Genomic DNA, 27,855 nt, shown 5'->3' with positions numbered 1-27,855 from the left:
CATATGTGCTAGGCTAGGCCAGCACGTATCGGGAAAAGTGTGCTTGCCACAGAGTCTAACCTCACAGCTATGGCTTTCAAGAGCTAAGCCAGGAAACCCACTTCCGCAGTGCAAACTCCTACAGGCACTCCCCTCTAGGAAGACTTTGGTTCTGATCAAGGCTGGCACACCTACACTCCTTTGGGCTGTGTGACAAGTCATTTAGGGATGACAGGAGGGACAAGGGAGGACGCTGGGCTGAAGTCTGCCGCTACCTTATCTGATAGGAATATGCCTAGTGCTCCTCTGACTCTAGTGTCTCACAACAGAAAAGCCCAAGGTAGTTCTCCATTTTAATGTCAAGTTAAAAAAAAAATCAGATAACCATTTAAACAAGCACCTCCGACAGTGGAAGGATGTATGGCAGCATAGCCAGGAGCCTAGGGCAGGCAACTGGCACTCTGCAGGCTCAGCGGACCTTGGCTGGCATCCGGGCTACCTCACTAGCCCTGAGGGGCAGACATGATTTGCCCAGAACTTCCCAGAGCAAAATGCAGACTGGCCTGGTGGGCATAGTTGAGCCCGACACAGGTTCTTCTTGGCAAGCAATAGACAGCCCAGACTCGCAGTGGCCTGGCATGAGGTTCACAAAGCCAGGGAGCTGCCCTTGAGTGTCAGTAGCAGGCTCCAGCCATTGCTAAAGCATGAAGTAGGCTGGGTTTAGGGTCCTCGGAAGGATAAGCTATCTATCGCCCCTCAACTAAAACAGGTGGCCCCTAAAAAGGGTTCTGTGGCCTAACCTAAAGGCTCCTAAAAGGCAACAGGGGGGCCCCCCTGTATGTCTTGGACTCAAGGCAACATCGACTGGGAGCACTGTGTATAGTAGCATCAGGCCCAGGCTGGTTCAGGATGGAGTGCAAACAGGAGGGGCTGCCTCTGAGTCAGGAATCCGGTCGCTGAACTGGGATGAAGCTAGGAAGGTCAAGCCTTGGCTTCAACTCTTAAGTCTCCCCTGTCGTCCTCCATGCCATCCTCTGAGAGCAGCTGTGGCGCTGAGGGCTGCGGTCCCCTTAGGTCTCCATCCTGTAGGCTTATCGCTTGCACAGAAGTCTCCAAGGGACTCCTCAGCTCCTGGGCCTGGGCCAGGGGCTGGTGGCGACCTCGCTGGCAGTACCTCAAGCCATCCAGCCCTGCCCAGGCAAAGCAGGTGATAGACAGCACCAGGAAGTATATGAAGTAGATACGGAACTGAAAGAGAGAGAGTCTGGGTGACCGCAGGCTTTGTGCCCACCCTTGTCCCAACCCCTGCCCTACTAAGGGAATTCCACTGAGGTTCTCTATCACCCAGCCTCCAGGTGACCAGAGGACACTGAAGAGTCATAGGCTTTGCCCTGGGGTAGATCTCAAGATGGCTGGTTCTCTTCTCTCTCACAGCATGGTCAACATAAAAGGGCTACTTATAATTCCCCAAAGATTCCCCAGAGTACCCAAGCCTGTGTCTGGCGTCTGTGTGGTCCTCAAGGGCTGGTCTTTGGGCTCTAATTTCATGGAATTGACTCCCATGGCCACCAGGAGGGTTCCAGGACAATGCCCTAGGGTTTCTCCTAGGCCCTGGCCACAGTCAAGACCGGGCATAGCCTTGCCTGCAGTGCACAGCAGTGACCGACAGGGGCCCGGCAATCATGGGCCACACCCCTTCTTGAAGGACCAGGTACATTCCCTTCTAGAGAGGAATCTGGTTATTGCCAGAAGGTCCTAGAAAGTGGAGTAGCCCCAGTGGAGGCAGGTAAGCTTCCTGAAGCCCCTTGGGACCCTTTCAGAAATGATCACATTTCAAGCAAATTCAGAAACAGCCACTGGGACTTCTGTTATGAAGACAGGGTTGACATCCTTTTCCCATTCCCCTGTGTCAATCAAACTCCTGGATGCTGTGAGCCACACCCACTGGGGAAGGGTGGAGAGAAGTGTCAGCCAGCCAGACCTCAGGACCCACTAAAGGTACGGCAAGTACTAGGGTATTTCTTTTTGCTCCATGGATCTTGGAACAGAAGAAGCCTGGAGTCTGGCACAGGTAGAATGCAGCTAGAGGGAAGGCACTGCCTGACTACTTCAGTCACACCAGACACAAAGAAGGACATTTTGGGTGGGGCCAAGCAATGACCTTGCTTCTCGCCTCTAACCTCATGATGTCAGTAACAACCACCCAGGGCAACTGGACCCACCAAACACACACACACACACACACACACACACACCCCTAGAGTGATGAGGCATTCACTGCCCACTGCACTGGAGAGGAGCACCACTGGACTTAGAACTCCTACTCTACCCAGAAGGCATGCCAACCTACACAACCAGAGCTGTGAGGGCAAGGCTTCAGCACACGGCACCAGGAGACCTTTGACCTCTGCTACTGCTTCACTACATCAAAACCGATGACCTCACACCAAGGCCTGTGGACACCAAAGGCAGTCAGTAGGTACTGAAATCACGTGAGAAAATTTTTAGACCATCCACCATGAAAAGGGTCAGCATGCAGCAACAATAATCCAGAAATACAAAGAGGAGACAGCAAGAAATAAGGGATGAAAGGTAAGAGACATTTAGACCAAAGAGGGCTTGTGGAACAAGGGGAATTAACTGATCATGAGAGACCATAGCAAACAAGCCCTCCCTCTCCTCCCTTGATTTCTCTGTTCTTCTTTTTTTTGAGACATGCTCACTATGTAGCTCAGGTGGCCTTGAACTCACAATTCTCCTGTTTTAGCTCCCTGAGTGCTGGCATTAACAGCATGCCTGGCTTGTGGTTTCTAAGTTACATTTCATGGTAAAAACTGATTTGATTAACACTGTCTTATGTGATTCTGAAGGTATCCAGGCAAAATGTCAGAGCAAAAGGCCTGTCAACAATAAGAGGGCCCAGTGATAAAGTCTTCACACTACACATAACTTGGGATGCCCTTGCAGTCCCAAACATCAGATCATTACTGCCTTCTAAAGAGATGGGTAGAAGAGACTAAATTCTGGTTTCACAAATGAATCCAAGAGAAAAGCATGCAACAACCCGTGTGAATGGCTAATAGGAAAGAGGTGTGTCACGCGTTGGTGAAGATTTAGGGAAAAGGATTCTTATACCCTGCTGGTGGGATAGCAGTGGTCCCCACTGGGAATCTACAGCTCCACTTCTGGGCTCCCATCCAGAAGAAATAAAACCTACATTCACACAAACTCAAGGGAAGAATTTGAAGGATCTGAGGACTGAACACAGCCCACTGCGCTTTGGAAGTTCAGCAGCTATCCCAGGCACACTGACAGCCTACAGTAGCGATGGCACTACCTGCCCCATCTGAGGAGAAGCTCAAGGGCATGTAGGTGCACAGGAGAATGGAGCCATACCCAGGGAGAACACCTATTCCCAGGTCACAGGTGAAGGGAGTGGCTGTGGCCAAGAAAGGATCTTGTGGTGATTTGAATATGCTTGGCCCAAGGAGTGGTACTATTAGGAGGTGTGGCCTTATGGAGTGGGTGTGGCCTTGGAGTGGGCATGGCCTTGAAGTGGGTATGGCCTTGTTGGAGGGAGTCTCTGTGGGTGTGGGCTTCAAGACCCTCCTCCTGGCTGCCTTTGGATGAAGATGGAGAACTCTCAGCAACTCCAGCACCATGCCTGCCTGAATGCTGCCATGCTTCCTGCCATGATGATAATGGACTGAACCTCTGAACCTGTAAGCCAGCTCCAATTAAATGTCCTCAGTCATGGTGTCTCTTCATAGCAATGAAACCCTAAGACAGATTCCAAGGGTCCCCAAAGGGATGAAATGTTCTGGATTTTGACTGAAAAAAAAAATCAACATCCCAATTATGACACTGTGCTAAAGAAATGGGACCCTGAATCTCTCTGCATGGTTTCTTAAACTGGATGCAAATAAAACCAAACTTAAAAAAAAAAAAAACAGCAAATCCAGGCTGGCCCTTACCCACAGTCCCCAGGTTCCACCCTGGTTCTCAGTGGTCTTTGGCTCTGCTCCCATTGCCCGGACTCCTGCCCTAGCCTGTCTCCCAACTCAGGATGAGGCATGAGAGGGCAGAGCAGGAGACTGCATCTCTTTTGACTATGAACAAGACACAATGCTGGAAAGAAAACCAGCCAGAGAAACGTCAGTATACATCTTGAAATTTGACTGTACAAAGCAGGAGGAAAGGGTCGGAATACTCCTGATTCTCAGGGGACCCCTGGATATAGTCTGTGCCAATGAATAGGACCGACCAGGAACCCTCAAGAAGAGAAGTTCTCTTGTGGCCAGTCCTTTGGGAAAGAGCTGACCCAGACCCCTTCTTACTGAGCCTCCTACCCCACGCCACTGAAACACACTAGCAAGGGCAGCTGGATGTGGTGAAGCTGGATGCGGGGCAGCTGGAACAGAACACGGGCAACACAGGGCAGCACCAGTCTCTAAAGAGTCTCTTAGGCCCCACCCACTTGGCGGCCAAAGGCTGAACAAGAGGCAGCTATGGAGGGAGAAGGGGACAGAAGAGAACACAGTGTCCTTAGAAGTCAGTGACTAAAAGACAAATCACATGTTTAGTACACTATAGCTGGGGCCAATTGGGTTCCCCCGGAGGCTTCTTTGGACAGCCCCCTCCACTTTAGGAGCCCCTACTCTTTGAGGACAGACAGACTTGACTGTCCTGGGTCCAGTCTGCAGGAAGTCTGCACTGAGAGATTTGGGCAAGCTGGAGGTAAGTTCAAGCTTTACATGGCAGGACTGCACCCTCACTTCACGTGTCTCCTCAGATGCTCCCAGCCAGTTCCTACTGAGATGCTGGTCCGCTCCTGCATGCGGAAGCACCTGCTCCACCTGCCTCCTCACTGGCCCACCAGACTTAACACCAAGCTTCAATGACAGGGCTGTGCCATCTAGGAACCCTTGGCAGGTCAGCACTCCTCCATGGCACACACCAACCTGCAGGCCTATGGCCCAGGGAAACCAAAGGCTTTCACAGGTTGTCTAGGATACTGCCCAGCCTGGAGGATATCATCTCTCCTCATGGGCTGACTATCAAGTCCATACTGGTGTGGCTAGTACCTGCATCATGCTGCCCCCATCAGAGGGGTTTCTCAGATACACACAAGAAAAACTCTGGCTGTTGTGAGAAAACTGAGGGCATCCCAAGGGGGGCCGGTAGGCCAACGTTATCTGATACCAGCTCCAACCAAGGGGTTCTGCCTAGCTCCCTCCTGGACTTGAACACTTCAGACATCATCCAATCTGGGCTCAAGGCCATCAGGTCTTGACGATCACCAACAGGGATGTGACATGAAAGTTAAGGAGCTGTAACCATGTGAAGTCATTGGTCCAGGCCCAGGTGAGGACATACAAGGTCGGATGAAGGCTTCTCAGAAATGGCCGACAACTCAGCCAGCCTTGGAGGCCCAGCCAGGGCTCCAAGTCCCAAAGGGCCAACCTGGATCTGGACAGGAGCAGGGTAGAGGCACATGGATAGATAAAAGTGGCTAACTTCGGGGTTGGAGAGATGGCTCAGAGGCTAAGAGCACTGGCTATTCTTCCAGAGGTACTGAGTTCAATTCCCGACAACCACATGGTAGTTATGAAATCATTTATAATGAGATCTGGTGCCCTCTTCTGCAGATGGAATACTATATAAAGAAATATATATATATATTTTAAAATGGCTTACTTCACCACATCCATTGCCCCTAGAAACGTGAGCCTGTCCAATCGTCTTACTTCCTGCTCCAAATGTGGGCCACACTCTGCATACTCCAGGGACAATGGAGCTGCAGTCTCTGTCCCCTGACGGTGAAGCACACCAGGAGGCCCTCACCATGACCACATAATGGGCTTCCCTCCCTCAAAGACATGGCACTGAAGTGGGGTGGGGGCTTACCTGATCATGGACTTGGAGACCCAGACCCCGCTTGTCAGAGACCACAAGTGTGATACAGGTCTTAAGCGCAGTAGCTAGGAAAGTGTTGATCCCGAAGACCAATGCACAGAGCTCTTTAGATAGAGAAGACGCAATCTGAAAACTGGGAGATTTAAAAAAAATAAAATACTGTGATCAAACTCACCGTGTAGGGCAGGGGTAAGAAGACAGCCAGACATCATTAATCACAGTGCAAGAGGCAGAAGATACCAGGTCAGCTTGGTCTATAGAGTGAGATCCCATCTAATTGGACAAACATATTATCATCATCAACAACAACAACAACAAACCCAAAAAGCAAACAAACAAACCCAAGCCAGGGAGACTCCTGTATCTACCCAGGAATACAGCAAAGTATCGAGTCATACAACCAGCAGACTGAGTTAAACCACAGACACGCAACTCTAAGGTCCCCAGCCAGCACACCTGTGCATAGCACTGCCCTCCCCTCCCAGCATGCACCCACCAGCCAGTCGGAGCTGACCCAGGGCAGGAGTGGCAATCAGGACATGCCTATAGAGACTGACTCCAGAAGACTGGGAACAGGAATGCGCTCTCAACTCACAGGGCAGGGATATGTCACCAGGGGATGTGAGAAGGGAGTCCAAGAAGGAAGAAAGGCAAGTTAGGATGCCCTGGGAGGGAGGAAGGAACCAAGCTCTTCCCAGAAGAGGTAGACAGTGGGCAGGCAAAAGGTGGCACGTACCAGAAGGCAAGTGTCTGTATGTGGTGTGGGCACATGTATGTATGCTATGCACAGTGCAAATGCTAAGTACATATGGTGTATGAAACCTATGATATATAAAAATGTATGTGTATATATTTGTGTGTGTATATATACAAACACACATATGCATACATACACACATACATATATACATACACACATATATACACATACATACATACACACACACACATATATACATACACACACACATATATAAAACACACACATGTATTATATATGGCAGCATGCTGATCCATGTACATGTATGGTATAAACATGGCCTGTGTAGTGCACATGTAGTGGATGGGGTGTGTTTGTGTGTTGTCTGTCTGGTGATGTGAGCATGTGTCTGCGAGCCTATTTTTCGTTTCTTTTAGACAAGGTCTCACCATGAATCTCTGGCTGGTCTGGAACTCACAGAGATCTGCCTGCTTCTGCCTCCTGAGTTCTAGGATTAAAGGCTGTGTACCACCAGCCCAGCTCTGCGAGGATATTTGAGGCCTACCTGGCATGAGCTGAGTGTGTCCTCACATATGATAGTGTGTGTGCCCTCCATACCAGCCTGGGTGGGGTCTTGTGATGGTTTGTATATCCTTGGACCAGGGAGTGGCACCATCTGAAGGTGTGGCCTTGTTGGAATTGGTGTGACCTGGTTGGAATGGGTGTGTCACTGTGGGTGTGGGTATAAGATCCTCACCCTAGTTGCCTGGAAGTCAGTCTTCCACTAGCAGCTTTTGGATGAAGACATAGAACTCTCAGCTCCTCCTGCGCCATACCTACCTGGATACTGCCATGCTCCCACCTTGATGATAATGGACTGAACCTCTGAACCTGTAAGCCAGCCCCAATTCAATGTTGTTTTTTTTTTTTTTAATAAGACTTGCCTTGGTCATGGTGTCTGTTCACAGCAGTAAAACCCTGACTAAGACAGGTCTCAAGCAAAGTATGCTAGTATGGTCTGGAAGAGGTCACCTGCTGTCCGTGCCGGGCAGCTTTGAAGCAGTGCTCAGAGGAGCTGGGAGAGCAAGCAGGTCAAGTCCAGAAAAGGAAGCAGGGCAGGTCAAAGGCAGCAGGAGGGGGTGCAGGTTAGAAAATGGAAGGAAAGGGGGTGGGGAGATGGCTCAGCGGTTAAGAGCACTGACTGTTCTTCCAAAGGTCCTGAGTTCAATTCCCAGCAACCACATGGTGGCTCACAACCATCTGTAATGAGATCTGATGCCCTCCAAGGGGAGGAGAAGGTGGGGTACTGGTCAACTTTAGGTGGTCTATGGGACAGCAACACTATAGGGGTTCAGAAAGGACTGGCGGAGTTGGGCGAGAACTAAGACTGCAGGGGGTGCTCTGTCCTTATAGGGGTTGCGAGGCCTAGAAAAAGCAGTGTAGTGGACACAGCCAAAAGTGTCTAGACAGGTCAGGCCTCCCGCATATCTGCCTGCATTGCCTTATGCTCCCCAACAGAACCTTCCAGAAGCCCCTCCCACACCATTTCACTCACGTGGCAATGGGCACAAGGAACTGGTAGGCCCCTCGGAAAAGCACGAAGGTGACGTAGCAAACCCAGATGTCCCGGATCTGGAACATACAGAAAACCAGGCTGGCCTGGATGGCGATCACACCTGCGATGACCAGCTTGGACCACAGAGTCCAGCGGATGCTCAGGAAGCCCGCGGAGAAGGACGTGATGGCGCCTGGGAGGTAGGAGGCATTCAGTCATGGCTGAGCTCGGGCAAGCGCACTCATGGGAGAGATGGACTGCGTTAGGGTGGCTCTGGAGCATGGGCAGGGTAGGGCAAGGGATAGGGCGGTCTACATTAGTGGTCTATCCCAGGGCAAGGGGTAGGGCTGGACTACAGGCCCACTGGGGTCCAGCTGGGACCAGCAAGGGCCCTCCGGTGCATACTCAGCAGTGTGGAGGCAGCATCTACGGCGCCATTGTAGCTGAGGCTGCTGTCAGTGCTTCTCCACAGGACATGCACATAGTAGGTGATCAGGTAGTAGCCTGAAGAGTTGAAGACCCACCAGAGGCACCAGAGACGCAGCTGTGGTTGCCGGGCATTTTCCACCAGTTCACTTAGCATGCGCACCAGGAAGGAGTCCCTGCAAGTGCCCAGCATGCGATCTAGTTTCCTGGTTTCTGGCCGGTCAGGGCCCGGGTGCATCTGATCCAGCTCACAGGGCAAGGCTCCACGTGCAAGCGTACTGCGGTTGAAAAAGAGGCTCCGCTTAGGGCGCTTTAGAAAGAGGGAGAGGACCAGGCTGAAGAGGATGAAGCCCAGGGAGATGCAGTTCAGCGTATAGGTGCTTATATGTCCTACAGTGACCAGCGCCTGGCCCAACACAGAGCTGATGAAGACTCCCAGCAGAACTGCCGCCCGTGAGTAGCTGGCCATGCGCTGGTAGCGGGAGGGGTGCACCAGGGAGAATATGTAGGAGGAGTAGGCGATGCGGGCCGCCATGGTGACACTGTAGAAAACTTCCATGAGTTGCATGTGCATGACAGATGTGCCCAGCAGCAGCAACAGCCACACGCACACGAAGCTCAGGCACTGCAGGACCAGGACTGGCTTGTATCGCAGGTAGTCGGTGAGCAGGAAGACCGGGACCAGCACAGCCAGGTGGGAGTAGGGCAGCATTGGAATGATCTCATTGGTCACCTGTGGACGGGTGGGTGCTGGTTATTAAGGACACTTGGCTGCTCCCCTGACTACTTCAGAGTGAGCATGTAAGAGTCTACCTTGCTCCCTGATCGACCACGACATAAGCCTAGAAAACTATGAGATAGAGTTTCCAGCCCGAGAAACTGCAGACCCCAGGCATGTGACTCACAAGAAGCTGTCAAACTGTGGGGGTAGCCACCGTTCATTTACATGTGGACTACCTTATCCTAGGCTTTCTGACTTGCACTCATTTAAAAAAAAAAAAGATTTATTTGTTTACTATATATGTAAGTACACTGTAGCTGTCTTCAGACACACCAGAAGAGGGCATCAGATTTCATTATGGATGGTTGTGAGCCACCATGTGGTTGCTGGGATTTGAACTCAGGACCTTTGGAAGAGCAGTCGGCTGCACTCATCTTAAACCTAGGTAGAGAAGAGTACAAAGAGCAGCAGACACCAACCCAGGTTTCCTCAATCCCTATTACAGGAGGATGGAAACAGAAGTGGGCATGGGGGGAGCACAACAGACAGCTAGGGAGGACGCACAGGAGGGAGGGAAGGCCAGCAGGAGGACGAGGCCATTCCTCCAGCCCACCTCACTAGGCAGAACCGGGCATGCTGCCTGTGGAATCCAACCTTCGTGGCCTTTATTAAGGCCAGCTTCTGGTAGCCACCCTCACCTGGCTCTTGCTATGGCATAGGATGGTGGGGGGGACTGGGGGGGGGGCTTTCTGCTGCAGGGCAGGCATCAGAAGACATTGTCTCAGACTCTTCTTTACTGCCTAAGGAAGCCAAGGCCCACTAGCAGTGTGGACAGGCCAAGCCAGGTGCCTCAGGCCCCAGGGATGCTCTGTAGGGAGAGCCTCCATCCCTGTGAAGCTGTAATGTCCTCCTGACCTCTCTCCCTGGGTAGTGGACATGCTTGGAATCTCCTCTTAGGCCAAAATCAGTTTCAGCAGAGGCTCCTTTAGACCTCATTCTAGATCCAGCTAATGTACACACAGGGGAGCCAGATGGGACCTCCTGGGCTCCCAGAGACTGGGACTTCAGGTCATACTGACTCACAGCCTAGTGTGACCAACCATTCACACCCTAGTGCTAATATCTCAGCCCAACCACTAGCAACCATCAACCTGACTCTTAAAGGACCCACTGGCCCCAGAAACCAGCAGACACCACGGCCAGCCCAGTGGTGTGGAAAATTAAAGAGCCCGAACAGAGTGAACAGAGCATGGGTCAGTATAGAAGGGACATGTCAAGCCCAGATGGACTGCTGACACCCCTAGGCCAAGTGCAGGCTGCCCCAGGCCACCCACAGGCTACCTTGGGCAGCTGATGAATCAGACCTCAGAGACTGAGGCTGGGGAGGGAAGAAGGAGGGCCAATACACACAGAAGCTCCAGAGAATCAGAGAATCAAGAGAATCCTTCTTTCCTACCTAGTGACTCCTCCTGATCCTGTGCCCCACAGAGATCAAGTTTCACCCCAAATAATCCTAACAACCCTAAGCACGCAAGGTCCCCTCAAGGTCCCTTCCACAATGATCCAGCCTTGCCAGGACATTCCAAAGATCTTCAGCACCAGGGAGGACTCAGGCTGTAAACAACCTGAAGTTCCTGGCCTGCTTGACTTGATTCTAGCTCAGTTAAGGGATTGAGGGGCTGGGTGTGTGTGTGTGAGGGGGGGTGAGGGGTAGGGGTGTCTCTGTGCTTTGGGCTGTAACCTGGGTCCCACTTAGAAGGTTACTGGGGAAGAGACATCTATAAAAGGTCTCTGGAAAGTGGAGGATGTGTCAGGTAGCCAACCAGTTGGTATAAGCTCTCTTCCTGCCACCTAAGCCCAGCACTGCCCAATAATCCGCAGGCATCAGAGCATCCCAGTTGGTTGTGCAGTACAGAGCTGAGCCCTGATCCAGATGCAGGAGGGCACAGGGCAAAGGTCACACTATGAGTACAGGATCGGCTGCTCATAACAGAACAGGAGGCCTGCTCTGACACAGCAGGGCAGGGATACAGGAACCCTTGGCACGACCTGGTCCAAGAGAGCTGGGAAGGATGGCTAGACCTGAGTGGGGCGGGGCACGAGCATCAGGAAACAGCATGGTTCCCAAGAGCCACAGATGAAATGGAAAGAACCAGACAGACCTAGACCACGAGGACCTTCACCGACTCAGAACAGGGAAAGTCTCAGAAGATGGCTAACCTGGCCAGTGCCTGGCTTGCAGGGCAACGAGAAAAGCAAGCATTCTCAGGGACAGCAGCAATGCACTGGGGCTGCCAGGAGCCCCCCATCCAGGAGAGAAATGGAGGGGATTCAGTGTCCAGCTTGTGCACAGTACCTGTGACCATTGTCTCCTAGTGATAGGTAAGGCCTGGCAGACGTCTTAACCTCTGGAGTCTGTATGTGTGTGTTTGTGTGTACAAGGGTGTACAGGCGTAGGCACACGTGTGGAGGCTAAAGTATTCTTCAGGTGCTTATCTACTTGTTTCCCAAGGTAGGGTTTGTCACTGGGACCTGGGGCTCAGTGGCTAGGCTGCCTGGCAAGTGAGCCCCAGAGATCTGCTAGCCTTCACCCACCCACACCCCCCACACAGCTAGTTTTTATGTAAGTGCTGGGGCTTGACCTCGGGTCTTCGTGTACGGCTATGACATTACCGGCTGCGAATCAGAAAGGACTTTTTTTATTATTATATTATAATAGAAGTTCTATATGCAAGCTTGTTCCTGTAACAGTAATGGTGAACAGCACCCGTTCGCCAAAAGCAGAAAAGCTACAAATCAGGGTGAGAAGGAGTCACACCCTTCTTCCTTCTTTGTCCAGCCCTGTCTTATATATGGTGTGAGGTGCAAGTTCAAAAAAATAAACCGTCTCCACGTCTGCCTGGACTTAAGCTCATTAGCAGACTTTCAATAGGACCCTCTGTCCCCATGGCTGAGTAAGAAGAAAATGCCTTCAATAATCTCTTTACATAAACAGCTAAGTCCCTGCTGGAGGCAGGTGCCAAGCAAGGTGGGGCGTGGCTGGGCATGAACAAGCCGTTTGGTAGTAGAAGCTGGCACTCCTTGGGTTACATTCTTCCTCAGGCCCAAAGCAGGGACAGGTGTCCTCTCTATGGTACCCAGTGTCTCACAATCTGGCTGGGTTCATGAATCAGAGAGTCAAGGCTCTCTGTGGGCTCAGCACAGCTGGTGGAGGGTTTGGGTAGGGCCAAACACACATCCGACCCAGTCTCCCACAGCCTCAGCTGCCCATATATCAAACTCGGGAACCCCACTCCCAACCCCATGCTGCTGCTTCCCCAACCCCCTCATAGCCCAGCAACATGCCTGCTCCTTGGTGAATTTACGTTCCAGGAGAAAGGGTGTGATGAAGCTTTCCCCAGGACGCAACTGGGCCATGAAGCCGAAGAAGCAGAGATAGAACACCAGGCATCGCCAGGACTTCAGTTCGTGGTCCTGCCTGGGCTCTTCGCATGCCTGCTTTTCTGCCACCTGGCTAGTGGGCACCATGTTTCCCAGGTCCTCATGGGAACTGGCGTGCCAAGATGACACTCCACCTGGAAGGAAGGAAAAGCAGAGGGTCTGGTGTCAGCAAAGCAGCCCATAGGTAAACCACTCCTTCTCAATCTTTCAACTGAGACCCAGTGTTAGCCTTGGGAGGCTGCAGGCCCCAGGCCCAAATCTTCAACCTACTCTGAGAACTACCAGGAGCCCAATCCCTCAGACTAGGCCAGCACAGCCTCTAGGAGAACATCAAGCAAACCAGTCTCAGCCACGCAGGCCGATTAATCAAGTACTAATAAAAGTCACATTAACTAATTAGCTTACTTTATTAAATAAGTTAATAACACTTAAAATTTTAATTCAGGAGCCAGGCCGTGGAGGTGCGTGCCTTTAATCCCAGCACTCAGGAAGCAGAGGCAGGCTGATTTCTCAGTTCGAGGCCAGTTCGGCCTACAGAGTGAGAGTTCCAGGACAGCTAGGGTTACATAGAAAAACCCTGCCTCAAAAACAAACAAACAAACAAACAAACAAACAAACAAAATGAAATAATATAAAATAAAATTCCGTTTGGGAGCACCTCAGATTCATTTCAAGGGCTTGGCAGCCTGTGGGTGCTCAGGACTTAGGAACAGCTCACCTCAGGTGCTGTTGGGAGCTACTGTTCTAGTGGAATCCTAGGTGTAGAGATGACAAGAAAAGGGGCTGTGCACCAGGACACAACGTGGAGGTCAGTCAGGGTGGCTTCGAGTACAACGTATCTGACTCATAGCCTCCCCACAGCAGTGGAACGTAGCTCTAAGGGACACTAGTCACGGGAAGAGCAGTCAGAGGGACAGACAGATGAGCTGAAGAAACCGAGAGCCACCAAGGGCAAGGCAACGCAAGCTCTGAGAAGGGTTAAGGAACAGAGCAGGAGCTGACCTGAGGGACCCCACAGTCCCTTCAAGGACTCCTAGAGGAAGAGGTGGATCTGATGTTCAAATGGCTACGGATCTCCTCCCAAGGTAGGTCAGGTCCAGCCCCAGATAGCCAGCCCATGCAGCTGCTGACCCCTGACCTCACAGCATGTAGGCCCAAGGAAGTCTTGAGTATTTGTGGTGCATGTGAGAACCAAGCTTCTCAGAGTGGTTCTGTCTCATGATTCTGTCCTGGACACGGGCTGCTCTGGTCCAGGTGAGTACTGCCAGCAGTCCTCGCTAAGAGAAAGTCAGGAGCTGCACCCCCTCATCAGGACTCCAAGTTATCCGGGCTCATGGGCAAAGCCACATCTCTCTATGTTATAGGTTCATGTGCTTCGGGCTTGTGTATAAAGCATTCGTGTAGGCCAAAAGGGAGCTGTGTGCCAACTCCTGGAGCTGAGGCTGGGCATTGTATACAGGGGCTAGTGGGGCTAAGGGCATACCCCCTCCACAACAGGCTCCCCAAAATCCCCTCTGCTCCTCACTGCAGCCTGATCCAGGAAGTGTCTGCTAATCTGGGCTAAGAGTCCCCTTCAAGCCCTGAGCAAGAGGCAAAGAAAACTCCCCAGATATAAGAAGAATGGGGGGGGTCCAGATTCTCTACCCATGGACCCCACATTGAGACCAAGGGTGTTCTCAGAGTTCCCACTAAACACAGAGGTTCAAGAAAGAAAGGTGACCTGTGGGCCTTCAGTGTGTGAGCTCCTTGTAAGGACTGCCCAGGAGCCCTTCCTTTAACTCCTGCCTTTGCGACAAGAAGCAGGTTGACAGTTGGGACCTTGAAGAAGTAGGGGTTTGTGGGCTTGTTGGGAGCTGTGAGGAAGGGTGAGCCAGGGGGCATCCAGAGGTCCAGAAGGAAGGAATGTCTGGGAAGATGCTCAGGCAGCGGTGGTTCCCCCACCCACCCCCTCCCCGGAAGCCGCAGGGCCTGGGACTGGGACCCACATTCTCTCTCATGCAAGAATGGAAACAGGCATCCAGGCAGGGGGCCTGGCTGGAGAAAACACAAACACAGGCTACATCAGTTCAGCTGAACAAACTCTGAGTCCTGCTTAGCCTCATCTCAAATGTCCCCAGAGCAGCACAAACAGCCAATAAGGACACAGCACTCAGGAGGTTCACCCTGCGGCATTGACCTCTCCAGAGGGGATGAGGCAGGTGCAGGCAGACCTCAACACATATTGCTAAGGCTGGCCAGGTTGGGCAATTGCCCAAACTAAAGCAGCCCCCAGGCTAGGTGGTGTCCAGGAATATAGCTAAATCTAGGATTCTGTGCCTACTATAGGCTTAGGTGGCCCTCATCTGAGAGGTCACCCCCAGAGATAACAGGAGCAACTTTACTTGGTGTCTCTTAGAATCCAGGGATAGTAGACGTTATCAGACACCAGTACAGAATAAACTCTGTATTACTCCATATGTATAGCTCACAGACTCCCGAGGCTGCTACACCCACGGCACTATACGTTTATACCATGGAGAGAGTTCATCAGGGCCCTCCTTCTCAGGGGTCTGTAAGATGATCTGGCTCTGGTCCTTCAACAGGTACCGTACCATGGCTGAAGAGACCATTTGAAGAACTCCTGGAGCCCGCTAGGATTATCAGGCTGTTCTACCCTAACTAGTGCTAAAAAAAACAAAACAAAACGGTAAGTGGCTAGGTTAAATGCTCAAGGCCCAGGAAATAGACTCTGAGGTTCTGAAAACTCCATCCACCCACACGCCCGTCCTACACTCAAGTCTGTTCAAGGGAGCTGTCCTACATCACAAGATGTTCTGCAATCTCAAGTGACAAGAGCCAGGAGCCTAGACCAAGTCCCTGGGCTTCTCTGCTCAGACCATGTGACTGATGAGGATCCCGGCATGTGCTCACAGGGGACACATGGGCACCTTCTAGTCTCTGGGGAACCACGTACCAAGTCATCTCCCCCACCCAGCTCACGCTTTCCACTTAAACACCCGTTCAACAGAAAAACCTAGATGCCTGGGGACTAGGAATTAGGGACTGGCTCTTGGTAAAGCCACAAGTGCCTGGGACCTGCCTCTGGCTCTTCCCTCATCTAAGCTAGGAGGTACTGCCTGGGTCTGAAGTAAGCCCAGGGCCCTCATGCCTAGGAGGTAGAAACAGGAACAGTCAGGCCCTCTGGCCTTCTCCAGCTGCCGCTCTGCTCAAACTTGAAACGTTTCCCGAACTGCCTTCCCCAGTTCCAGAGCCGCAGGCTCGGCTCTGCCACCCTCCCACAGGACTTGCTAATAGCATGGGAAGGACTAGGGGTTGAGAGCTTAGAAGCACAAACTTCCCAGAGCTTCTAGGTCTGGAGTAGTGACTACTGGGCAGGCCACAGGCCAGCCAGAGGAAAAGCTGCTATTCAGAATAGTGGCCAGGGAGTCCAGGGTCCAAGTCAAAAAAACAGGGGCCCAAACTCTTGTTTGCACGGGGCAGGTGGTCTCAGCCTGGATTCTCTAGGCTGTTACCTAGGCAGAGACTGCCTGGGGCAGTTTATGACACTCTATTGGAGGTAACATCACTGCCACATAGTTAGTGTCCAGCTCTGACACAATACCCTCCTTCTCTAGCTCAGAGCCCAGGCTGCTCTTCCTAACAAAGTTAAGTTCAGCTCTCTTCAGCCAAAAGAAAGATGAGGGGGAATCCTGTTCTCTACAGTTGGAACTGAGTATGGAAGGAAGCTCATGGCTTGCAGCCCTCACAGTGGACCCGGACTCCATATGCCCTGAGCATCGTGTGGCTTAACTTGCAACCTCTTCCAGGCAACTGAAAGAAATCCTTGGCAGCCCAGGTGGGTTGTGGTGTCAGGGGAGGGGCACTACACAGTCCTTTCTGACCAGCCTAGCACCAGTGTGAGAGATGGGGGTACGGGTGGAGATGGGTAAGAAGTGTGGAATACAACTGTTCACAAACTTCTTTCCAAGGCCCACTTTCGTTTTATCTTGAAACAGGAAGGTTCCTTTTGTATAAGGGGAAAACAAACACCAATGCCCTCTCCCATTGTGGTGGCTGAGTGTTGACTGTATCTTTGCCACAGGCTCAAATGCCCAGAATCAATCTCTTTCCTCAGCCCCAGTGCCTTGTTGGAAGGCACACATCCGGCTCCCTAGCCCGGAGAATGCATGAGGCTATGTAAAGTCAGAGGCTCTGTGCCCTGCTGAGTCCATCTGAGCTGCTCCCAGAGTTCTGAAGTCTCACTGGGAGGAGGCTACTTCTTAACAGTCAGGCAAGCAACTCTAAGGATTTAGTCTATCCTCTCCACTGAGAGAAGGCCCACAACCATCTTCTAGCCCGCTGAGATTCCGACCAGCATCGTGAAGACAGGGAAGTTAGGATGGGCACACTCACAGGGTGAGGAGTCACGTGAATATGGTTTATTCCTAGGCTATTAACCAAGACTACTATCCCTGTCACAGAGATGCTGGAAGTACAGAAAAGACTGGCTATTACAGGCAGCTGTACAAGCTGCAGATTCCACCTTGTTCCAAAGGGAAGTTGTTAACAGTTGTCAGGGTGCCTACAACCTCTGAGCTAAACAATGAGCCTTGGAGGCGCGCCACGTCCAGGGCGTGGGCAGTGGGGTTTCCTTGCAGGCAACACGTGCTCTAAAGTCGCTGGGGCAGGCGCACGTGGTGATTCCTGACCTGAGGAAGATACTTTGAAAGCAAAAGAACTCCTTTCCAGAGGAATGACAAGGAGAGAAATGGCGCTCAAAGGTCCCACTAGGCAGCCTGGGGATTTACCCTCCCGACGGTTCTGCAACCATGAGCCCAGGATGCCGGCCAGCACTCAAGACTCTTGCCCCGGGGCTCGTACCGCTGAGGTCCTCACCTATACTCTGTATTCACACAAGGACCCTGACACCCCACAGATACTAGCCCGTGTCCCACAATTACCCTACTGCCCCTATGCACCCCAAAGACTTCTGCTTGTCTTCCACCCAGCAGACCCCGCATGCGCCTTCCGCACGCTACAAACCCTGCCCGGAGCTTTGTAGTCACGCCAAGGACTCCGCGGTCCTCTGTAGTGGAGAATTCAGCCCGCTTTCGTCTTCAGGACACCGGAAGGAACAGAACCGTACCTTGCACTACCCCGTGGCTCCCCAGGCACGCATAGAATGGATTCCTAGCTCTGCGTCCCACAGGCCTGTAGCTGGTTCAGCCAGTAGCCGGCGTTCTAGCTCGAGCACACGCAGACTACAACACCCAAAAACCCGCGCGTAGGCTCAAGGGCCGCATGGAGAGGCGTGGTTACCTGACTGACCACGCCCCGAAGGAGTGACCAATGTGGTAGACAGGAGGCGCAGCCGCAGAACTTCCAGGAGGCGGGGCAAACACCTGGCTACACCCGCAGCTACTTCCACAGGGGGTTCATGCACGCGCCCTCCACACTTGGAGATTAGCTACCGCGTGGGTCATGTGGTTCCCTGAGGAGCGGACGACCGGTGGCGCATCTGCTAGCCTGTGCCCTAAGACCCTACATCTCTAGACTCCAGGCCCCCTTCAGTACGTTCGCCCACTGTTCCGGCTCCTGTGCTTCCTCCTCAAGCCGACCCTCTCTGTCCGCCTCTCCATTAAGTCCCTTCTTCCCCGCCCCCTTCCATCCCGTCTCCTCTTCACCCAACCCCTGGGCCCCGCAGCCCGCCTGAGCCCCTTTACGAGCCCCCTACCCGTCCAGCGCTGGACCGGGTCTCAGCTCGCAGCAGATTGCCTGATCTGATCGAGCACAGAGGTGACCGCCCGGCCTAAGACCAAGGCCCCTCCCCGGGTCCGCCCCTGACCCCTGCTGGCCTGCAGAAGTCTGCGCTGGCTCTGTCCGGCTCCTCTTGAGACGAGCGCCCCGCGACCACCTGCTAAAGCATTCATTCCAAGCACCAAGGCATTGGCCGCTGCACCAGCTGTGCACGCCCCTCGTTTGGGTATCAGCGCTTCTTTAGGTTCCAAGGGCACCGACAGATTGCTCTGGGCTATGCATGGAGAGCCCCTACACACACACAGACATACACACAACCTTACTCACCTTGTATCAACCTACTTGACTGTTAACAGGGACAGAAGTCTGGCCTAAGCGTTTTTAGGCCCCACCCCACCCTCCTTCACCACCAATCCCCCAATCTTCCAAACTCTCACCCCAGCAGGGATGTTCAGCTGATGCTCAGCAGGTGGGAGGCTGCTAGCAGCCTGAGGTGGGTTGGGAAAGGGCGGGGCTCCCTGAAGCCAGCCTCTTTCCTCCTGATGGGTTTTGGCGGAGTACTTGCGAGGGCAGGGTCACTCACTGCCTTAGCTGCCCTGGAAGACAGACCCAGAGAAACCATGCACTTTAGGAGCAAAGTAGAACGAATGGGGAGGGTCATGGGTCCAAAGAGGAATGGCCGACCAGCAACTCTGGTTTAATAGATTCCCAAGGTGGTGGGTGGGGTGCCCGGAGGTTAGACTATAGGTATGGTCATCTATAGGAATGGGGTCCCAGGTGTGAGCACCCAGTCTCCACACCAGCACGGCTCCTCCCCAACCCATGGCGGCCACACCCCTCTGGACTTGGGCCTTCTTGGTACATGCAAAGGTGCTGGCCACCTAGTTGCTATACAAGGGAATCAGGAAGCTAGAGTGCTTCTCCGGCCAGAGCTGTGGAAAGCAATGGCGGGCCTCATGGGGCGTTTGGAAAACGCAATGGCTCCTCTCTACAAGTTGGCAGCAGGCATGCATGTGCTCTTGGGGCTGGCTGCTACCCCCACCTCCTGCCTGGGAAATCTGCAAGACCCTTGCCATTAACCATGCCAGACTTGGTCCAGCAATGCAAGTCCTTGTGAGTTGAAAGGGACAGGAACAAATGTCACATTCTTTGGAATTGATGGTCAGGTAGCTGGAGGAATTTTAGGGTGAGCTGGAAGACTCCCATATCTGGCTGTGTCGGTTACCTACACCCTCGGGCCACTTACTACTTACAGCCTGAAGGGCAAGGTAAAGGAGGTAGAGGGGGTGTGGAGGGAGATTGTGATTATCTCTGTGGCAGACAGGTCTGTGCCCCTTTGGGGTTCAGTGAGGACACCCTACCCACAGGAGCAGGTAGTGGTACCCAGTCTACATGGCCCATATGTCACAGAGAGGAAGATACTGATAAGCGCAGCATCTATTCCAGGGCACTGGGCTTCCTGCAGCCCTGTTTATCCCTGTGTTAGGATTCCTGAAGGAGCTGCACCTTGTAGGTGGACCAGAGGTAGAATGGTCCCTGTATCAATTGTGAGCTGCCATGTGGGTGCTGGGAATTGAACCAGGATCCTCTGAAAGAACAGCCAGTGCTCTTAACCCCTGAGCCATCTCTCCAGCCTCCCCCACCCCACCCAACCCCACTCACCCTGGGTCATTTGGAGAAGACTTGGGGAAGAACGAGGAAGTTTCCGGGATGTCTGCTGTCTAAAATATCAGATGCTGGCGCTGAGAAGGCTCCGTATAGCCGGCATGGTCATTTTTTGGGAATGTAGTAAGTGCTTTGAGGAATGGTTTCTTGGATATAAAGTGACCTACTGTTTGTTTAAGTGCTAGTGTTAGCATGGCAGTTGCCTTCAGTCTGGCCCATGGGAGTGAGAGCTGTTACCCAGGAAGGAGCCATAGGTGGGAGGGGTCAGGATGAGCCACGAGCTAAACCCCAAACCAGCCTATAAGTTCTAGTCGCAGTTGCTGCAGCAAGGCCTGAAGTTTGCAGAGCCACAGATATCTGGAGGAGCATGTGTGAGCTCTGCAGCTCAATCCCATAGGGTACCAAACCCTGGAAGACCGTCCTAACTCACTGCCTGATAACAGCATAACTACCCCTAGAGGACACGTGGGTTCTGCCCATCCAATATCATCCAGAGCAGAGGTTCTCAACCTTCCCAATGTTGTTATCCTTTAATAAAGTTCTTCACGTTGTGGTGACACCCCCCCCCCAATTATACATTTATTTTTGGCGCAACTTCATAGCTGTAATTATGTTACCGTTATGAGTCATAATGGCAAATATCTATCTGTGTTTTCTAATGGTCTTAGGTGACTCCTGTGAAAAGGTCATTTGATTCCCCCACAGGTTGTGAACCCACGGACCTGGGCTAGTCTGCTAACACCCTACCTCTCCAGACCATTTCCCAGCGAGAGGCAAGGCTGCCTAGTGGGGGCTGGGCTCTGAGGTTAGGAACAAGCAGCCCACCCCAGCTCAGGGGTGCTTCTGGGGAGTCCTCTAGCTCCGCACCTCCTACCAGCAAGATAGACTGGCATGACTGCTATGCAGAGGCGTTTGAAGAATAAGATGGGCACTTGTCACCATCCTAGCCTCTGGCTGGCAGGGCTCATGAGGGAAAGCAGCCCAGTTGCCATTTCCTCCCACTGTCCAGCTCACTTGAGAACACTTGAGCTGCCACAGTCAGATCCAGGGAGAGAAAGAACAGCACAGGGCTTCCCTGCCATGCTCATTCCAGCCAGGGAGCCCAGCAACTGTGCTCACTGCTAATGGTCCCAAAGTCCATATTGTTCCGGATCAAGGACCTGGCTGAGGTGGCCTGCCTAGCCTTTGCCCAGCTCCAGAAAAGCCAGGCCTCACATCACCTCACCATAAAGGGCCAGGTCAGAATCTACTGGGGTGACTGCTTCCAAGAGTCCACCTCTCTCTACCAGCAGCACAAGGTGTCCCAACGCACAGTGGAAATCTAAGCGTATACTAGAGTAGAGGAAGACATCCCTCTCAGACAGAACCATAGCCTTCCCTCAACAAGATGTGCTGGCGAGTTTTATGTCAGCTTGACACATGCTAGAGCAACCGGGGAAAAGGGAGCCTCAGTTGAGAAAATGCCTCCATAACATCCAGCTGTAGGGCAGTCTCTTAATTAGTGATTGGTGGGAGAGGGCACAGCCCATTGTGGGTGGTGCCATCCCTGGGCTGAGGATCCTGGGTTCTATAAGGAAGCCAGCTGAGCAAGCCACGAGGAGCAAACCGGTAAGCAAGGCTGTTTCATGGCGTCTGCATCAGCTCTTGCCTCCAGGTTCCTGCTCTGTTTAGGTTCCTGTCCTGACTTCCTTTGGTGATGAAGAGGGATATGGAAGTGTAAGCCAATCAAAGCTTTCGTGGTGTCTCGCCACAGCAATAGTAATCCTAACGAGGAGCCTTGTGCTAGAAAAGCCATTGAGGGTTGAGAGTTTGGTGAGCTGTTCTTAGGAGTTTGGAAGGGAAGAATGTTGAGATCCGTGCAGACAAGAGGCCTGGTCTCTCTCAGAGGCTGGCCCTGACTCGCCAGCAAGAACGACGCTGCAACAGGATCCTTCTGCGCACATTTATTGGGAGAGCTTGATTCAGAGGTGAAGAGACCCCAAGCCCAGAACTGGTGCTGCTTATATAGGCCTAGGAGAGGCGTGTCTCACACCCAGATTGGTTGTGCTTGGGTTATGCTTACCACCTCATTTGCATGCCTACATCTGATTGGTTAACTTCTCTCTCATCTGATTGGTTAACTTCTCTCTCATCTGATTGGTTAATTTTGGTTAATTCTCAAAACCTCATCTTGGCAAAAAAACTTTACTGCCTATGTATGCGTGGTGGCCGTCGGAAGCCAGCTCCACCCTGCAATGGCACATGTGGCTTCCCACAGCCTGGCTTGTGAAGTTTCAGGGAGAAGCAAAGACTCTACAGGGCCATTTGTGTGAGGGATCTGTGGTGCCTGGTCAACTGGAGCGGAAGAGTTAGCTGGGATTAACAAGAAACCAGAACCTCTAAAGTAAAACCTTGGATTGGCTGGGACAATGGATGCTGGTCAGCTGGCACTAATGAATCAGCTGTGATTAAGACGAGACCAGCATCACTGAGGTGAAATCTAGGAAATGTTTCCTCAGGGTCAGCACACAGAGGCTGTGTTTCAGAGGTGGCCGAGGTTGCACCTCCTGTTGGCAGCCGAGCTGGGTAGTGTGAGAATCACTTAGGTGGTGGTGGTGGTTTCAAAGGTGTGAAAGTGGAGAGTAGCTGAGGCTTGGCACTGCATGGCAGGGTTAAGAGAGCTCAGGAGAGGCTCCTGGTGAAAGTGGAGCCCAGTTACAGCAGAAGACTCCAGTACTGGGGGATTCCAAACAGCAGAGAAGTACAGCCAATCAGAACCTAAGAAGACAAGCTATGTGTGCTGAAGAGGGCAGAGTCAGAGACATGCCCTTTGGAGGAGCCCAGAAGATGGTGAGTGAATCCCAGACACTGGGCATTGAGTAATCTATACTGTTAGAGTTTAGTTTTATTTTGAGTTGACTGTAATTGTGCCCTGATTCTTCCCTCTTGAAGTGGGAAGGTATTTAATTTATTTTTGATTTTACAGAAGCCCACAGTTGAGAGACTTTTAATCTTTTTTACAAGGTATTTTGGTTTGGTTGGGGTTTTTTTTTTTTGGTTTTGTTTGTTTGTTTGTTTTTGTTTTGTTTTTTTCGAGACAGGGTTTCTCTGTATAGCCCTAGCTGTCCTGGAACTTACTTTGTAGACCAGGCTGTCCTGGAACTCAAAAATTCTCCTGCCTCTGCCTCCCGAGTGCTGGGGTTAAAGGCGTACACCACCACCGCCCAGCCTAAATTTGTTTTTTACAAGGTGTTTTTTAAAAATCTTTTTTAAAGATTTATTTATTTATGTATGTAAGTATACTGTCGCTGTCTTCAGACACACACCAGAAGAGGGCATCAGATCTCATTACAGATAGTTGTAATCCACCATGTGGTTGCTGGGAATTGAACTCAGGACCTCTGGAAGAGCAGCCAGTGCTCTTAACCACTGAACCATCTCTCCAGCCCTGAGAGACTTTTAATTTGAAAACTTTGAATTTTAAGCAAGACTGGCTATTCTGAAAAGACTGAATTTTTTTTAAGTGTTTGGATTTTCAAAGACTGTGGGACTTTTAGAGTTGACGTTACTTGTGATCTTGGGGAAGAACAGGAAAGGAAAGGGTGTAGCTTCACAGTGGTGTGTTTGTGTATCAAGCTGACCAACGGTCGGTTGTGCTGGTTGGTTCTATGTCAACTTGACACAAGCTAGAATTATCTGAAAGGAGGAACCCTCCATTGAGAAAATGCCTCCATAAGATCCCCCTGTAAGGCAGTCTCTCAATTAATGTTTGATGGGGGAGGACACCATTGTGGGTGGGGCCATCCCTGGGCTGGTGGTCCTATAAGAAAGCAGGCTGATCAAGCTATGAGGAGCAAGCCAGGAAGCAGCACCCTCCATGGCTTTTGCATCAGCTCCTGCCTCCAGGTTCCTGTCCTGACTTCCTTTGAAAATGAACAATGATGTGGAACTGAAAGCTGAATAAACCTTTTCATGGTGTTTTATCATAGCAGTAGTAATACTAAGAAACAAAGCTTAGCCCACGCACCAAGTACATGACCTGACCTAAGAGATGCATCTGTTTCTGACCCAGCCTGGAAGACACTCTGGGGAGGAAATTTACTCAGAGGCCACTTACTTGCTGGCCTCCCATAAGGATCCTATAGGTTCCATGACATTAGGAGTGGCCCCATCTAGCTCCTGGCCAAACCCTTCAGGTTCAGAAGGACACACTTTGAAGCAGGGAGGACCATCTGTTCCCTCAAGAGTGGGGTTCCCAGGACAGGAGGACTTAGTACCAAAGGGCAGCCAGATGGCCTTAAGCCAGTGGAGAAAAGGAATATTAAGAGTTGAGTCCTGCTGCTATGCAGGGGCAATGGTCAGTTTGCAACATATCCAGAGAAGGGGGAGGAGCTAAGGTGATCATTCAGCCTTGGCAGAGTAAACTCTGGGCCTAAGGTGGGAAGTCCAGTGAGGGAGTATGGAAAGGGGAGAGAAAGAACAGAGGAGGGAGGGCTCTGGAAGGCATCCGTGCTATGTGCTAGAGGAACCCACCATACCATCCCAGTGGCCAAGGTGAATCTTGGATGCCTTAAAGGCAGCGACTATCCCTTTTCTATAGCCCCTGCATCAGTGACATGTGGCTGCTGAAGCAAGACTGAGACAGCTACTTGGACAAATGAGTAGGCCTAGTATGGTCCTTTTATCAGCTCTGACATCGGCATCGGTGGGGACAGGAGACTAGGCAGCTGGTTTCCTCTGCTTGGGAGCCCTATTGTCACTTCTGGGTCTTGAGAGCCTCAGGACCAGCATTTGGGAGGCCATGGTGGAACAGAGGCTCTCAAGCTCAGCTTAGGAGGCCATCTTGGGCAGGGTGTCTCAAATCTGTTATGGTAGATGGTGTCTCTTCTGTCCAGGACTCTGGATGGTTCTGAGTGGGCACCTCAGGAGACCTGCTGCCCCCTCCCAATCCACAGGTCCCCTTAGCCTCTGCTCTAGCACAGGTCTGGATGCTGTCAGTGAGAGGGAAAAATGTCTGCTATACCCTGTCAGCAAGGAAATAACGTATAGCAGCAGCCTGGTGAGGGGCCTGCTGTCACACACACAGATACAGACACATATAGAGATAGACATACACTGACATACAGACACAAACACACACACAGACACATACACATATACACACACAAACATACACAGACACACTCACTGACACACACAGAGATACACACAGATACACACTGACACATACACACACACACAAACATACACAGATACACTCACTGACACACACAGAGATAAACACAGATACACACTGACACACACACACACACACCTCTGAGGTCCTAAAAGGTGATGAGTGGGGCCCTTCTTGAGCCTGGACCTTCAGCCAGGGTCCTTGGTGCCCCTTCAGATTTCAGTAGTCTGGCTGGCCTAGACATTACTTTCTTCCTCCTCCATTCTTTTCCTAGACATCAATCTTGCATCTCATTTCTGGCCGGCAGCTACACAGGGAGAACGTGAGAGGGAACTAGAGATTCAGGTCTTTCCAGAGCTCAGTCCTGTCCCTCTTGTCTGGTGGTCAGGCACACATTTGAACTTGTGATGTTTGTGTTTCTCCTGTTAACCACGCCTTGCTCTCTCTCTTCCCTCCTTTTGTGGATGGCTGGGCTCAGGCACTTCTTAAAATGCTGAGTCAAGTTGGTTTCTCCTGGTGCCAGCCTTGTACACCTCAGAGCCACCTGGGCTGGGAAGGGTTAATACAGAACAAACAAGTCATTAGCAGCATGTCTATGCTGGGCAGTTCATAACATGGATCCCCAACTCCTTTTTACAACGTGGAGTTCAAGCATGTCTTCATAATACAGACTATGAAGGAGCCCCCATCCCTCCCATCTTCCCCTTTGAGAATGGGATGGTTTATTCCAAGCCAAGGAATGCAGATTCTGGTTGCTCGGGATAACATGTTCCGACATAGAAGCAGTTGCACAAACTTTTATGCCCACAGAACAAAAGGATGCCAAGGTATTTCCCAAGTCCATTGGTGGAAACACTAGGTAGGCAGGTTACAGACAAGCAAGGGAGTCTCTGCTATGGGCTTTGGATGCTCTCTGAGGATATTCTTAGCTTCAGGGTTGGCAGAAGCCGTTAATACATTCTAAAGGCTTTATTTAATCCAAAGGGTGTTGGGTCAGACACAGCAGTGGGCAATGACTGCTATTCAGGGAACTAAACCTAGCCCAAGAGAAATCAGCTGTGGATCTGCAACATTCCAGCATGTCACAACGTTAAGGTTATAACCAGTGGATCGCTCTTGTGAAATCCTCGACACCAGCATGTGTGGTTTGTTTGCTTTGCTAAAAACTTCAGTTCTCAGGAAAAAAAATTCCTAATAAATCTATTGGCAATCCCAGGACTCTACTCAAGAAGTAGAGGCAAGAGAACCAAAAGCTCATGGGAAAAAAAAAAAAAGGCTAAATGCTGTGCATGATAGTTCATACCTTTAATCCCAGTACTCAGGAGGCAGAGTCAGGCAGTTTTCTGTGAGTCAGAGACCACTCTGGTCTATGTAATGAGTTCCAGGACAGCCAGGAATGAGTAAAGAGACCCTGTCTCAACCAAAAATTTCTCTGAAAAAGTGTCTCACTGAGGAAAGACAGTCTTGAGAACTCAAGGAGTTCAAGAATGACTGAGGTCACCATGGGATTGGAGCAGACACCAGGAATGAGGTAGCTCTGCGACAGGAGCTTGCCCAACTTGCATGAGACCCAGGCTGCCATTCCCAGCTCGGTGTGTGTATGTGTGGGGCGGTGGGGCGGTGGGCAAAACCGATCTATCTGTACTCATGAATACAACTTCAAATGGGTCATGTACCTAAACTAGAAGATAACACCATTTACATTTGCTTCAGTAAACTCCAGTTGCCTAGTGAACATCTCGTGCTTGCCTGCTGCCCAAAGCTCTTGGCTGTGGACTGGAAAACTTGGGTGTGGTCCATTTCCATCATCCTAAGGAGTCCTATGGCAGTCCACATGCCTCCTTATCGCTGAACAGAAGTCCTGCGACAATTAGCTGATCAAAAGGAGAGGTTTATCTTGGGCGATAGTGACTTGGCCTTATTGCTTTGGGTCTGTAGTGAGGCAGAGGGCCACAGCAGGAGCTGGTAGAACCCCACAGCTGCTCAGGCTACAGCCAGGAAGCAAAAGGAACCAGGAAAATGCTGGATTGAACAGCTCCCTTCAAGGTCAAGGTGTGCACTTGGTAACCTAAAGATTTCCCACCCTTTATAGATACCATCAACAGCTATGAATAGTGGGACACACCAGCACTTGGGAGGCAAAGGCAGTTGGATGTCTGTGAGTTCGAGGCCATCCTGGTCTACAAAGTGAGTTCCAGGACAGCCAGGGCTACACAGAGAAACCCTGTCTCAAGGGAAAAAAAAGTGCCACCACTCTTTGTAATACCACACTGGGAACAAAGCCTTGAGCACATGGGCCTTCAGGGGACATTCAGCATCCAAACTTCTGTACTAAGTTCTGGGATTTAAAAAAGAGTCCTCATCTTCCCAAATAGGATGCCAAAGGCAAGAGTGCTTCCTTTAGGCAGGCATTAAGGATCCAGGAAGCAAAGTCTCCAAAAGAGAGAATTAAGAAACTAAGAAAATGGGATGCCCAATTTTTTATTTTTTATTTTTGGTTTTTTTAAGACAGGGTTTCTCTGTGTAGCCCTGGCTGTCCTGGAACTCACTCTGTAGACCAG

At 51.4% G+C, this 27,855-nt stretch overlaps 1 protein-coding gene across 5 annotated transcripts; it reads right to left on the bottom strand.

Moving 5' to 3' along the window:
- Nucleotides 1-213: 213 nt before the first annotated feature.
- Nucleotides 214-18,859, bottom strand: Slc19a1 (solute carrier family 19 member 1). Of its 5 annotated transcripts, none has more exons than XM_029482480.1 (6): nt 18,802-18,859; nt 12,643-12,872; nt 8,556-9,309; nt 8,151-8,343; nt 5,887-6,028; nt 214-1,227 (listed from the first exon to the last, which is right to left on the bottom strand). In XM_029482480.1, exons 2-6 carry the CDS (start codon nt 12,823-12,825, stop codon nt 961-963), a joined length of 1,539 nt encoding a protein of 512 aa, XP_029338340.1. In that variant the 5' UTR covers nt 12,826-12,872; nt 18,802-18,859; the 3' UTR covers nt 214-960. The 5 variants fall into 5 exon arrangements, with proteins under 5 accessions (XP_029338340.1, XP_029338339.1, XP_029338341.1 ...); XM_029482479.1 differs by lacking the exon at nt 18,802-18,859 and adding an exon at nt 18,037-18,318; XM_029482481.1 differs by lacking the exon at nt 18,802-18,859 and adding an exon at nt 17,761-17,836.
- Between the last annotated feature and the right edge of the window lie 8,996 nt (nt 18,860-27,855).

Source organism: Mus caroli, chromosome 10, assembly GCF_900094665.2.
Source record: "Mus caroli chromosome 10, CAROLI_EIJ_v1.1, whole genome shotgun sequence".
NCBI lineage: Eukaryota > Metazoa > Chordata > Mammalia > Rodentia > Muridae > Mus > Mus caroli.
The sequence above is the reverse complement of the archived record's forward strand: the minus strand, read 5'-3'. Positions and strand labels throughout refer to the sequence as shown.